Source organism: Heliangelus exortis, chromosome 4 (genome assembly GCF_036169615.1).
Source record: "Heliangelus exortis chromosome 4, bHelExo1.hap1, whole genome shotgun sequence".
Lineage (NCBI taxonomy): Eukaryota > Metazoa > Chordata > Aves > Apodiformes > Trochilidae > Heliangelus > Heliangelus exortis.
In genome coordinates this window covers 9,560,663-9,575,111 of record NC_092425.1, presented here as the reverse complement: position 1 = coordinate 9,575,111, position 14,449 = coordinate 9,560,663, and the positions used below count along the sequence as shown (strand labels likewise).

The 14,449-nt window shown below is 45.8% G+C and overlaps 1 protein-coding gene across 1 annotated transcript; it reads left to right on the top strand.

The window, feature by feature from the left end:
* The first annotated feature begins 5,497 nt into the window (after positions 1-5,497).
* SPINK2 (serine peptidase inhibitor Kazal type 2) lies at positions 5,498-9,823 on the top strand. Its single transcript, XM_071742900.1, has 4 exons — positions 5,498-5,616; positions 5,973-6,010; positions 6,500-6,609; positions 9,656-9,823. Exons 1-4 carry the CDS (start codon positions 5,565-5,567, stop codon positions 9,699-9,701), a joined length of 246 nt encoding a protein of 81 aa, XP_071599001.1. The 5' UTR covers positions 5,498-5,564; the 3' UTR covers positions 9,702-9,823.
* Positions 9,824-14,449: the final 4,626 nt, after the last annotated feature.

Sequence of the window (14,449 nt, the reverse complement as noted above, 5' to 3'; positions counted from 1 at the left end):
CTCAGGGCCATGCTGCTGCCATGAGATGCTCACCCCCCCTCCAGGGAGCACCCCTCGAGTTACAGACAGATGAAAGGCAGCCAGAGACACAAAGTGGGCAGCTGGACAGTAAATAATTTTCAAAGGCAGTCAGGTGATAGATGGGGATCATGTGGGAAACAGGAGAGGATAAATTGCCCACCTGTGACTGATAGAGCAGAGAAAAGAGTGGGATGGAGCAAAAGGAATGGGCACGGAGGGATCAAAGAAGGAGAGGCTGAGCAGAGTGTACATAATTAAATCCCTGAGGCCTGGATCCTGTCTTTTGGGCTATGTGGGATTGCAAACATAGGAGCACAGCTGAAGTGAATGATTCATGAGCTGTGTGTTACAGATAGGACCCCCAAAGCCATCTTTTATTGGTGTGGGGGTGGGAATGCCACTGACAGGATGGTGATGGAATGTGATGAGGCAAGGAGCTTCCTCCTCATCTTTCTTAGAACATTTGAACCTATGCTTTATAACAACAGTTTGGAGAAATCTACCAAAAATAAAATAAAAAAATAAAAAAAAAAAAGATCACAGTTTAGTACTCTGGACCTGGCCAGGGAAGCAGTCTGTGGTCTGGAACCAGTTACCTTGTCAACTAGAACCAGTTACCCCTGCAAAACAAACTCAGACTTAGACCAAAAGCTGATCAGTCTGTTTGGTGCTGCTGATTTCTCCCCTGCAGTAATCACTGTCAGGGAGATGAAAATGTTCAGGAAAAGCAGCTCTTATCTCTCTGTCCTTCTAAGCCCTGCTGCTGTGTCAGGTCCAAGTTGTGAGAAATGGCCAATTAGCAAGTGCCAAACCATTTCTAGGGCATTCCCAGTCTTGTCAGAAGCAGGGGCCCTCCAGTGCCTTAAAAAAGAGGCTTTCAGCAGAGCCACCCCAGGCTGACACGCTGAACAGCAGCTCAGAAGCATCTTTTCTTGTCCTGTGGTTCCTTCATTCAAGAATGCTGCTTGCTTTTAGCCCAAAAATAACTCAGGTGGAAAGACACACTCCCATACTTAGGGCACAAGACTCATGTGCATGGCACAAGTACAGCTGGGACTTGCCCATTGTCCCTGCCAGGCTGCCCAGAGCAATCCAGGCAACCCAGATGCACCATCCTGCTCCTTCAGTGGATGTAAACATCCTCCCCATATGGCTCCGGGCTGCATGAGGACATTAACTGCAGGTTATCTGTGACTGTTGTATCCTTCCCTCAGCCTCCTCTGTCCCAGAGAGCCCAGCAGTGATGGCCAAGAGAAAACTGGAGCAAATGCAAAGCCAGACTTCTTCTGCATCACCTTCCTGCCTGCAGCAGCCTGTAGGAACCTCTTCAAGTGGGAATTCTCATGCTCTTAAGGTCCCTTACAGCTTCTTCCTCAACAACTCTATTTTTTCCTCCCATTTTAAAGCTTTTAGCATCCACCACCTGTGGCGAAGAGGATATTCCACACCACACTGCTGAATCCTCATCTAAAGTAGGCAATTTAGTGCCTTAATCCCAACCCTTTGGGCACTAAAACAGGTTAAGACATCTCCCTATATCCATTTTAAGAGGATGAGGTGATAGATCAGCTTTCTTTCAACACTGTGAACTAATTTTACCCTGAGAACTGGTGTCTCCTTACTTGTTCCCAATTTACCCTGCCACCTAAGGCCATGCTGCTCTTGTGCTTGAGTAAAGCTATAAGCAGCCTGACTCTCTGGTTGCAGAGAGACCTCATTTCACTGGATGGTACAAAACACCTCTCCTCTTGTCCCATTTTCATTAAATAACATGGGGTTTTTATCAGGCTAAAGGGCCTTACTGTCTGAGGCACTGGGAAAGGCCAACAGTAGACAACCAACACCAATGCACATGCTTCCCATTAACCAGAGGATGTCAGGGAATATTGTTAAAGTTTATAACCCTGAGTCCTTCCCAGATTTTCAGGTGGTAGAAGAGTAAGGAACATATTGAAGCCCAGTCCACTGCAAGGCAGGTACTTCTGCACTCCCAGAAATTGCTTGTGTCTCACTGATATGTTCCTGAAGACCCAAAAAATAACCCATTAGGCTGAGGGGAGACCTTATCACTCTTTACAAATACCTGAAAGAAGGTTGTAGTGAGAGTGGGGTTGGTCTCTTCCCTCTGGTGACAGATGACAGGACAAGGGGAAATGGTTTCAAGTTGCATCAGGGGAGATTTGGGTTGAATATCAGGAGAAACTTCTTTACAGAAAGGGTTGTTAAGCACTGGACCAGGCTCCCCAGGGAGATGCTTGAGTCTCCATCCATGAATGTGTTTAAAAATTTCACAGATGTAGTGCTTAAGGACATGGGTTAGTGGTGGGTCATCAGGAATAGGGTAATAGGGTTAGGATGAGGCTGGGCTCCATGATCTTGAAGGTCTTTTCCAGCCTGAGCAATTCTATGATTCTATGATTAAAATACTCAGTCACTCCTCTCTACACAACCACTTTCTTCTTAGGTGAACCTAAGGCTCTGAACTGTGCCCTGTGTTCTCCAGGCCAAACACAGACTCTCATGCTTAACAGTTCTTTATTCCAAAAGAAGGACACAGGCACACACTTCTGGTGTGAAACCTGTCCTCAGTCAATTCTCCTGTTCTTAACATCTTTCGGTCACAAAACGTCTGCATTATGGATCACAGCCCTGCTAGTACCTAACTGCTGGGCAGAAGAAGAAAGAAGTACATATAAACTCACCAAAGGAGCTTTTTTATTTCAGAAAGTCATATACGTTTACTTAGAAAAGTGACAAAAGTTCAAATAAATTCTTACTTCCAAGCCCAGAGGGTTATTCCACCAAGGCAGAAGCAGAGCTTCTCAGTAGGGATGTAACTTCTAATTATGTATTGCTCCCTGCAGCCTATATGCTAGGATCATTATTATCTTTCATGTTTATTAATCAGCTACCTGACGTTAACAAGAAGATAACTTCTAGGAGATATGCAAATTATTCTGCAATTTTCTTTTCCAGTGACTCAGCATTCATATCAGAAATGTGTTAACAAGATACAAAGACTATTAAGACTCTGTATAATTATCCTCTTTCTTGCCTCCAGTTCTGAAGAATATATGGAAGAAAATGGGTATTTTCTAATAGATACTCCATCTTGCCAGAAGAGAAGTTGTGTAAGCTATCTTGTCTCCTGTTTAAAATCTAATTTCTTTCATTTTCCCTTCTCTAAAGACTTATCTCTAAAATTTTATTCAAATCAGGCAAAGTTAAATGCTCTCAAAGGAAAGAATTGGAACGAGTGAAATGAAATGCTTTCAGCACTGAGAAGGCTGGACTGGCACCAAGTTAAAATCTTAGTGTCACACTGAGAGTTAATAAAGCTCCTGCACGTTACATTTTTCCAGTATTTTTTCTGCAACATCAAGGGGAAGCATCCCAGACAGAACACATGGCTGTGAGTTAGTTTAATTTACTGTCACAGAGACACAGCTGAAGCCTTGTTAAACCAAAACAGTCCCATTCACCCCATTTATCTGGGATCAAGTGCAACAAATTGCTGAGCATTTAACCCCTTGGAAAATACATTAGTGTGGATAATGCTGGGGGAGGGGGGAGGGTACAGCTATTTTTTTAGGTGCCATACAATAGTACACATCCATCTCCTGCTTGCTGTGCTGGAGCTGAAGCTTTTCTTGGCTACCGACACCTGGGGCACTGAGCTCTCTCTTGGTTTGTTGTGTTCAGGTTTTTTCCTGTGCAAACACAGCTCTGTGCAAGAGCCTTGCAACTAACTGTGTAGTGACATGACCTTAGGAAATTAACAAGAGAGAATTCCTACCCTTGTTTTTTTTTCTTTCCTTCATCTTCAGCTGGCACATTTTGCTTTGAAAAAAAAACACACCTTCAAGAAGCAAGGAAGCCCACTCAGCCTAACTTTCCAGTGTTTAACCCACAGATGCTCCTTCTCCCAGGGAAACCTCTCTGGGACCTACAGGTCCCCCAGGGATGTAAATCCAGCAACCACCCCAACAACAAGATAAGAAAAATAAGCTTTTCTCTGAAAATGGCTCAACAGGCAAAGCTGGGGCAAAACTTGAAGCAAAGGTAGAAAATGAGATCAAGATCAAGATAGAAACATCCCTCCACATGTTCCACCAGCCACAAAACATTCTGATTAGGCAACTTGCTTAACTATCCAAGCCAAAGGCCTTTTGATGAAGCATCCCTTGTGTTGGGTATTCATTTCAAAGGTGCACTGTGAGTGGGAATCTAACACTGCAATCAATTTTCAGAATTTAGCTGGAGGAATAGGAACGTGTTCAGCAGATAATAAAACAACCTGACTATCATGCTGTGCAGGCAGCACACACTGTCAGAAACACAATGGAGAAGAAAAGCCAAGCTTGGAAGGACCCAGGGACTGAAACAGAGACAAGAAGGGTGCATGTGATGTCTGTGATGTCTGAGATACATCAAAACACTAGACAGGTCTAAACCCCAGCTCATACACAGAAGCACAGGCCACTTCACAAGAAGCTCATAACCCTAGATTTCAGGAAACTGCATAAAAACAATTCCAGAACCAGACTCCATGTGAAGCTAACTCCTGGGCTCTGCAAAACTAACCACTCTTACCAGCAACCAACAGATGAGATATTCTTTGGAGAGCCATGCTGCTCAAACACCCGGTCATGCTGACAGGACCATGTGCCAAGCCTTTCCAGCCCCACTGGCCTGGATTCCTGTGACTTTGGATTCATATAGGTTGGCTTTATTGCTGAGGCTATAATGATGTGCTTTTCCTCTTGTTAGAAAGACACTCATAGCTCCACAGAAGCCATCTCATGTCACTTCTTGAGGGGACAGGGGCTACGACATCAACAGCCACATGGCACTGCACACGTACTGTGAACTTCCCCACCTTGCTCAAGGCACTCTGCTACCAAAGTACAACATTAATGAGGTTAATCAAGCAGGGAAGTGCAGAGAATTGCAGCCAGGTGCCCACCATTAATTCTGCTGCACCTTTGCACAGCCCTGACCTTGAAGTTTTTCATCCTGTGAGCACGGTCCCGGTATGGTTTCTCCACTGCTCTGTGCATCACAGAAGCAGAGCTTGGTTAGCTGCTGACTGCTGGTTTGGGGGATTCTCAGTGGGAAGGGCAGGGATAAGCGACCTACTGGTAGGGAGCCAGAGGCTTACTTGCCAAGGACAGCATTCGGGCACCTTAACCCCAAATCCCCCCAGGACGGCAGGGAGGGTGTCTCTGGAGGTGCCTGCCCCCTCCCCAAACCCACAGACACCACATCCCTCCCCATTCCCCCCGGCACCTCTGCCCCACAGGAGCTCCCCGCCGTGGATCCTTACTCCCTGCCTCTCCAGTATGTCCCGGGCCCCCCCGACTCCCGGGTGTTCCCCATGGGTCCCCCACCCCCAGCTCCTCCCAGTAGCACTCAGGAGCCCCTCAGCTCCCCCCCCGCCCCCTCTCCCGCGCCCTCCCCGCCGCCGTTGCGCCGCTGCCGTTGCTCTCGCTGCCCGCCCCGCCCCGTCCCGAACGCCGCTGTTGCTCGGGACGCTGCCGAGGATGGCTGGGTTGGCTCCGGTTCTCCTGGTGCTGCTGCCCGCACTCTTCGCCGGTACTGGGCGCCGGGGCAGTGGAGGTCGAGGGATGCGAGCTAGTCCCGGGAAGAGGGAACCGAGCCGGTTCCCCCATGCCGGCCGGTCCCGTCCCAGGAAAAGGGAAACCTGAACCGGTATCGGGGACCGGACGGCTTTGGGGGAGCGGCCGCTGAATTTAAGCCAGCAGCGGGCATCAACCGGAGGGAGGCGGGAGAGAGAAACGGCACAGGATGGTGCCTCACGCCGTCGGGGGGTGCCGGGACCGGCTGGTTGGGGACGGGACCGGTAACGGACACCGACGGGCTGGGACCGTGGGAGGTCGGGGGGAAAGCGGGCGGGACCAGGCGCCGTTAACTCCGGTTGCTCTCCACAGGGCTCCTCCGTTTTCCCGGCGCCGCTGCCAGCGTCCCGGTGAGTGCTGCCCGCCGCGACGATCCCACCCTTCAACCCTCCGTGTCGCCAGCCAGCCCTGCCGCTGCCGGCAGCCCCTTCCCCGGGATGAGCAGGGGGTGGGAGGGTGCCTGACCCCGGCTCCGGGGCACCGGGGCTGAGCAGCGAGTGTCGTCCCCACAGCCCAGGGTCCCCGGGAGCTGAGGGCTGCAGCACACATGCTCTGGGGATCCCACTCTCTTACCGGCTGGGTCTGCAGGTGCCCTTCCCGGGGACTCGCTGTCCGGGTGTCCCGCCGACGTGAAGACGTCGGGAGAAGCGTGGTTTTGAGGCACGCGTGTGTGTCCTGACACCACGGCTGATGCCAAGTCCCGAGCAGTGATTCCCCAAGGAAGATAACGTGGCGCTTCCCAAGGCTGCTCCAGCTCCTCCCGAGCACTGCCAGAGTTCTCCAGAGGCTGTTTCAGCGACGCGTCTTACACTTCTGATGTCCCTGTCTGTCTTCCCCAGCCTGCCTGCGACAAATACGGTGTCCCTGGATGCCCGAGGGACTACAATCCAGTGTGTGGCACCGACGGAGAGACCTACTCCAATGAGTGTGTGCTCTGCCTTTCGAACAGGTAGGAACTTCATTGTCATCCTAACCTTGCCTTCCCTCAACGTAAGCAAAATAATCACCCGGACGTCTCAGTTAACTGGTAGATAATTGGCTTTGGATCGTTCACAGTCTGATAAACGGCAGTTTTAGCAGTGTCCTCTCAACTGTTGATGCTTTGCAGCAGCTTCCATCGTGATACCTGTAAATAGCTGAGGTTTGATTCAGTTAACTATGAGCACTGAGATTCCTATATGTAGCTCTCAAGGAAGAGCATCTCAGAGGGGTCATGTTCATACAGTACCACATTGCCATTAAATATAATGCCAGGCTCCTTGACAGTCTCCATTAGAAAATGTGAAACATCCCACTCAAAATGCAGATTTCACTACAAAATGTTTGTATCCAGGATCCAATCTCTTGTACTTCCTTCCACATAGATGAGTAAGAGTGCCGGATGTTAGGAGAAAATACTATTTTGCCATTCAGATTGTTCCTAAATCAAGAAAAAAATCTCTAATATTTGAAAAAACGTGTTTTATTCTTTAATAAAGTATTCTTTTAAAAAAATTGAAAGCATAGAAAATCAGTTTTTAAAGAGCATTGTTACTGCCCATTAAAGCTGAATAGAAACATCTACAGAGCATCCTCTCAGTGCAAACTGAGAGGAGCTGCTTATCAACTTCATTTAATTTCATTTCATTAGGAAGAAGCAGAAGTATTTCTCCATGACATAAATAAAGCATTTTGCAAAGCTCCACTTGACATTCTTGTAAGCAGACAAATAGGTATTCAGCTGAACTGTAAAAGTATAAAGCTACAGCAGATTGAAATGCTGTGGTTTAAAAGCAGTAATCTGCATTTTACAGTCAAAGGAGCTACTAAGTATTCCTTTAGGTATAGTATATAATTCAGTATTTTTTAAATGAATTGGATATCAGAAACAAGACAATAAAAACTGCAAAAATCATGAGATAAATGAGCTGTGCAGGACTACCAAAATTCCCAGGGATCTGGAACGATGGACTGAAATCAGTAGAGTAAGTTAAAAGTGCTAAGTATTGCAGATAGAGACAGCAGATCCATGTCATGGAGATACAGACAGGAGAGTCTCACAACCTAAACAGTGTATTTGATCTCAGAACAGAACCATGGGCTTTGAAATCCGGCCTTAACATTGCTAGGATGGGTCACTTTTTAGTCATAATCCCTCAGTTCCAGATGGGTGCCTGGTAGATTCTTTCCTGCACACAGCATTGCACATAGCACAAAGAGTTCTCTACCCAAATGTGCTGTGCATTTCCAGTCAGTTCCTTCAATAATTCATGATGGGCCTTACATCTTATAAGACGTAGTGTACAGGTGTTGTGTGAACTGTGGGATTTAATCTTGTTACAAAATAGATGTTTATTTTAACCATGTTTTTTGCTGTCTTCTTACTTGCTCAGAAACGTGTATTTCGGTCCGAAGGGACCAAATTAATAATTCAGCAGCTGGCATACCCACTGGCTTTCTAATTGAGTCTGCAGTTGTTCTGAAGTGTTTGACTTGGCATGAACACAGGGATAAAACACTTTGTCTTCCTGAGGGAATGCCAGCTGTGAAAAATGGTTCACAGTCATAAGCAATGGTCATTTCACTTCAAGGAGTTTGAGGTACAGTTCGTCACACTCCTCAGGAGGGGAGAACAAAGAGATCTTTCTGCCCTTCTTAACAAGTTGCATGGCCAGTAGTTCAGTGATTCTCAGCAGCCAACCTACATGCCACACAGCCCTTGTTTAAGCCCATGGAAGGGCTTTTTAAAGAGAGTTGTACTTTCCTGATGGCCAAGGCAGTTCTGTCCCTGGGCTCTTTATTCATGCAAGATTCTGTGGTCACCTGGAGAGAGCTCCATGTGCACCAAGTGCATTGCAGAAGTTGCTGTGGCTGATCCACAGTAACATGAGACACCTGGAGCAAAGGTGCAGCACAACCCCTTCCCATCCTGGTTCTGCAGTGCAGCCTGTTAGTATAAAATAAAACCTGGTCTTCCTCTCTGCCTCTTGTGGTTGTTTAAATCTTATTTCTAATCCATTCTTAAGCAAGTGCTCAAATGCAGATCCCAGGTCCCTCCCACACTTAGTGTCCAGTAGCAGTGACAGCTGATCTCAATTTAAACCTAGTCTGGCAGCAGCACAAACACCGTTTTGGAAGCAGATGCAGCAGCCTGAGCTGATTCTGCAGGGTTTAGCAAAAGGCCAGCCCTTCAGGCAGAACTTTTCCTAACATCTTTACATGTGTTTTACATCCCCTGGGCTTGATTTTTCCTTTCATAGTCCTAATCTTCTTCACTACCTTCTGGATAAAAGATCCCTGGTATAACTATTAGTATAGATTATCCCTGCTTTTGGGTAATTATAAGCCTCTTTAATTTCATGAGGAGCAAAACATTTTGAGTCTATTAAAGACAGGGAAGGAAAATGAAGATCTAGGGCAGTTTGCAATCTATCACTTTCTTTATGTATCTCCACTTGCTTGGTTAACAGATTTGTAAATCGAGTGCCTCAAAGTACATGCATAAGACTTCCAAGAAACAAACAAAAAAAAATTATGTTTCCAGAGTAAGGGAGACTTAGCTAAAATTTCTTTAAAGAAGATTCCAACATTCAAAGAACTACACATTCGAATTTCAGTGAAGCCTGGGACACAGAGATGCAGCACAATCCACACCCTCCCCACCAAATTCCCACATGAAAGGGGGAAATTTTGTAAGCATTATGGCTGGTACCCATTTCAGGAACTGTGAAGTTCAGACTGTGAAGTTAGTGGTTTGTCTTATGGTTTGATACTTGTCAGATTTTCAGATATCTTACTCAAGTTTTCATAGGTCACAAAACCTACAGTGAGGCTGTTGCTGGTGAGTTACTCTATGTGATTTATAAATCTTTGCATCACAGTTATTTTGTAGTAATACTTGCTTTAAGTGATTACATGCATTGCTGCATTTAATTTAACACATGAAAGACACTTTATGTCTCTGTTTAATTCAAGTGTAGACCTTCTCTTCTAAAATATTTTTCTTATGATTCCAGAGAAAATAAAAAGGATGTTCAAATTTTCAAGAGGGGAAGATGTTGATATGGCAGATGGCCACTTTTCAAGCAAATGAGAGGGATGCAGACAGTCCAAATGGAAACAATCCCTTAAAAGTACCTTCTGTGTAGCCTGTCTTAATAAATAATTTTGCCTGTTGAAATAAAGTACGGTTTCCCTATTAAAACCAGTGTATAGAAACATAGCCACAGTACTCTTACAACCTGAATCCAAATTTATTTTCTCATGCAAGACAGACCACAGGGTAAGAAAGAGATGTTCTGACTGTATACCAGTAAGTTTGCAGAAGGAAATGAATGGGTACCCAGAGCACTGGAGGTGTGGGCAGGGGCTGTGCACTGCCTCTGGGCTGCTGGCCCTCTGGGTTCTGCTCCCTAGGGTGCCCTGGGCTGGCACCCAAGAGCTGCTTACCAAGTAAGAAAAGACCCATTTAAAAGGTTATACATCCCAGAGTGGATCTGGTGGAGCTTACCACAAGGCGGGGTATGCGAGCCCTGAGCTTTGTCCTTTTGCTCACACACCCTCATGCAGAGGGGCACACATCCTTTTTTACAGTTGTTCCCACCTCTTCTGCTAAACATCTGTTTTCTGCATGTTCCTTGAAATATATTTTGATTGTCTTATGGTGCATTGGTAATATGCAGATGGCTTCTACCTTTTGATCCAAGCCAAGGGGCGCTTGATCAAGCCCCGTCCTCAGAGAGTGGTTTCATCAGGCACAGGCAGGGATGTGCAGCACACTTCAAACCTGGTGAGCATTTACAGGCCAACAATTTGGTTTTGAAAAGCAGTAAAACTTGCATCTTATATAGTTCATTTAAAGGGCCAAAGCCATCCTTCCAGTACATGCCTGCTCTAATGTCCTTCACACAAACATTAACGATTGACAGAGGGGTGTCATATGTGGATGTCTTGGGTTAGTGCAGGGGTGTTTTGGAAGCAGGGGGAGCACAGGGATGGTTCCTGTGAGAAGCTGCTGGAAGCTCCCACAGTTCCAATTCCTCGCCTCTGCCCAAGGCCGAGCAGATCTGGGAAGCTGAATGTGCCCCTGGGAGGAAAAGGAAATTGCAAAAATGAAAGGAAAGAGACCTGCAGAGGAGAGAAGGAGTTGAGAGAGAGCAATGTCACAGAAGACACCAGGAAGCAGTGGGGAAGGAGGGGGAAAGGTGCCCGAGCTGAGGTTTCCCCACAGCCCGTGGTGAGATGGCGGCTGTGACCCTGCAGCCCATGGAGGAACACGGGGGAGCAGTCCCTGAAGGAGCACAGTGGGGTAAAAGTGGATCTGTAGCCCCTGAAGTGTCACGGGTGGGCAGATGGGAAGCAGCAGCCCGTGGGGGATTGCAGAGAGGGGCAGATGTGGCTCTGCAGCCGTGGAAGAGCCCGTGTCAGAGGAGGTGACTGTTCCTGAAGCAGCCGTGACTCTGTGGGAAGCCCGGACTGCAGCAGTTCCTGAGGGACTGCACCTCACGGGAGGGACTCGTGTCCCAGGGGTTCCTGAAGGACTCTCCCGTGAGAGGGACCCCGCGTTGGGGCAGGGGAAGAATGTGAGGAGTCCTCCCCTGAGGAGGAAGGAGCGGCAGAAACACCGAGTGGGGAACTGACCCTGAACCCCCCCTGCCTGTCCCCTGTGCCCTGAGGGGAGGCGGCAGTGAAGTGACCCAAGACTGGGGGAAGAAGGTGTTCAGATCTGGCCAGGGTTTCTCTTTCTCCTTGTAGGTTATATTAGTTCTTTTTTCCTTCCCAAGATGAACCTGTCTGGTTTTGCCCATTACTGGGGAATGCAAACCTCCCTGTCCTTGTCTCTATTAAGGAGCCTTTGGGTGGATTTTGTCCTCCCCACCCCACAGTGTGGGTGGGGGTGAGGGAGCAGAGGTCTGGTTGGTACCGGCTGGGCCGGAACCGTGACAGTGACACTGCTACAGGACTGGAAGCTTAGGATAAAATAGTCATGTGGAGACACGAATATGTGGATGTAAAAGAAAGACTACGAATGCCTCCCAACAATGTATGACGTTTGGATGGAAAAATCAATTTCTCTATTAATAACAAATCCATTTGAGAGAGTTTCTGTGTGCTCCCAGCTCCGGATCTGGAAGTTTTCACTTTTTCAAACTACCAAGTGCCAAAGAAATTGTGTGCTATGTTATGAATTAACAAGTGGATAGAAATTTTAAGATGTTTCTTCCTGTATTTGTATTTCAATAACTAATTGTGCTTCAACAACTCCAGTCTTGTAAATTCTAGAAATCTTACTTCAGTCTCATCAAAAGTACACATAGCATTGGGGTTCTTTGGGGTTTGTGTTTGGTTTTGTTTTTTGGTTTTTTTTGGGGCAAAACTCATAAAAACGATCTGGTTTTGTAAACACCACTAAGTGAAAAAAATCAAAATGAAAAATAACATGTAGGCTGACAATTATATTAACACTAGAGCACTGCTCCCAATATATTTCTTTACTATCTGGAAGTGTGTTACTTGGAGGGGAAAGGGATAGGACAGGTTCAGGGAATGATGAAGTTCTGAGGCCAAAGCCACGTTGCACACTGCAACCCTCTCAGTCTTGTTACCCAGAGCTCCTTGGAGCAGGTGCCATTAACTTTTCCACTAAACCAAGGCAGAATTATCTCTTTTCTTCTGAGATTATTTTTCTTTTAAACTTTTAATATTGCTCTTCTAATTGTATTAAATAAACAGAACCATTGAAAGCACAAGTTGTCTGGAATCTCCCTATTTTTGTAAACTTCTTTTAATTTGGCTTTTATTTTCATGTATCTTACTGCTATTCACCAGATAAACTATTATGGGTTTTTTTTATGGAACAGTTGTGAAAGTTTGCTGCAACTGCTCTGGCTATATCACCCAACTTTCTTTTTGGTCTCTCGTTGCATTTTAAGTTGTGCTTTATACTTCTTAACAGTTCTTCAAACTGTTAAGGGTACATTTCCAGCTGAAGCAGATGTATATTTCTCTTTAACTGAGAGACTGGTGTGTAGCATTGTGTTATGCATGCCTGGCTGTGATAGGAATTCATAAAACCCCAGTCCCCTTGAAATTAAAAATTGACTTGTACAGGACTACACACCACTGTTTGCTGACCACTACGTTTGATTTATCAGATGCATTAAAATCCATATGTGACTTTAATTGCTCAAAGTGTTGATGTCACCTACATATGGCATTTATAAACTAACTAAAATCAGTAATATAAAAAGAAGTTATGTAACTTTTAGATATCAACAAATCTCAAGCCAATTATTCTCATTAGTTTTATCCATCTGAGAGAGGCTAACAAGGGTTTCTCCCAGCCAAGTGGCATGATTATGAAGTAAGAAATTAAAATATCTCATTTCTTCCTGAGCTCAGGTGGTTTGATCATTTTTTGGAGGATTTTATGGTATTTTATATCTTCCAAGGATCATCAGCACAGTCTTGATCTATCTAGGAGTACAATGTGCAGCCATCCATCTAGGTCAAGCGAAGGTCAGAAGATGTCTTAATGGCTTTTGCTAATGAAGGGTGGATATGAATTATTTTGTTCCTGATTGAGCTACAAGAAGAACTTTCATTAAATACCCAACTCTCTGTCCCATGAAAATACTAAAAAAAAAATATATAAATTGCCCAGGAAACAAATGTAAAGAAGATGTTCCCTGGACTGCAGGCACTGTTGTCCAGAAGACACTGTGGGTGTGATCCTCTTTGCTTCAGGAACTCTTTTGGGAGTTTGTAGGTTTTCTTAACCAGAGGTGGAAACACAACTGGGTTTGAACAAGGAGGAAAACATCTCTCCTTGAATGGGTGGGAGAGTCTTTCAGAACTGGGAATCCCAAAGTTCTCTTCAGTGTGATAGAAATGTAACAAGCCCACCATGCTTCTGCTGAAACCTTTAAGGCTCAAAAAATATTGCTAGCTGTTGAAAATCCTTATCCATGAGAGAACATCTATCCAAAGATAGATGGATAGCTGGCCACTAACAGTCACCTAGGAGTGACTTCTCTCTTCCTTTTGGGTACCAGTGTAGTGTTAACCTGTACTCATATATAGCCACGCTGTTTGTCCTCAGTGACAGAAAGATGAGCAGAAGGGAGAGGTCTGAGTGGGGAAGCCCTGCTGTGAATCCCGTGGGAGACAAGTCAGGACTTGAATTTGCAGATTTCCATCTTGCTCCCTAGGCGGCAGCATTTGTTTTCTTTTAACTCTCATTTTATTTTCTGTTTTAAGTGGGGGTATAGGAACGACTTTTTCTTCACAGAAGATGGAAGCAAGGAAAAATATCCTGGGACAAATACAGAGACATAATCAGAGAAGCAAGAGATCAGGTTAAGAAAGCAAAAGCATGGAGAGAATTGGATCTCACAAGGGGGATTAAAGGCAACAAGAAAAATCACAATAGGTATGTCAATGATAAGAGGAAGACAAGGGAAATCTGGGCCCACTCCAGAAGGGAATGGGAGAGCTGGTGACCCAAGATGTAGAGAAGGCCAAGGTGGTCAATGACTCCTTTGCCTCTGTCTTCACCAGCAAGGACTCTGGTCACACCCTCAGTGTTACAGAAGCCACAGATGGGGACTGGGAAAAGGAAAATCCCCCTAACTGTAGATGAAGAGTAGGTTTGAAACTGCCTAAAGAACCTGAAGGTGAACAAGTCCATGGGACCTGATGGGATTCACCCATGGCTCCTGAAAGAACTGGTGAATGAAGTTACAAAGCCACTGTCTATCATATTTGAAAAGTCATGGCAGACTGGTGAAGTACCTGCTACCTGGAAATGG

Excerpts from the sequence above, each read along its gene's own strand:
- SPINK2 (XM_071742900.1), top strand. The coding sequence starts at position 5,565 with ATGGCTGGGTTGGCTCCGGTTCTCCTGGTGCTGCTGCCCGCACTCTTC. Across the intron at positions 5,617-5,972 it reads GCTGCCCGCACTCTTCGCCG|GGCTCCTCCGTTTTCCCGGC; the intron begins GTACTGGGCGCC and ends TGCTCTCCACAG. Across the intron at positions 6,610-9,655 it reads GTGCTCTGCCTTTCGAACAG|AGAAAATAAAAAGGATGTTC; the intron begins GTAGGAACTTCA and ends TTATGATTCCAG.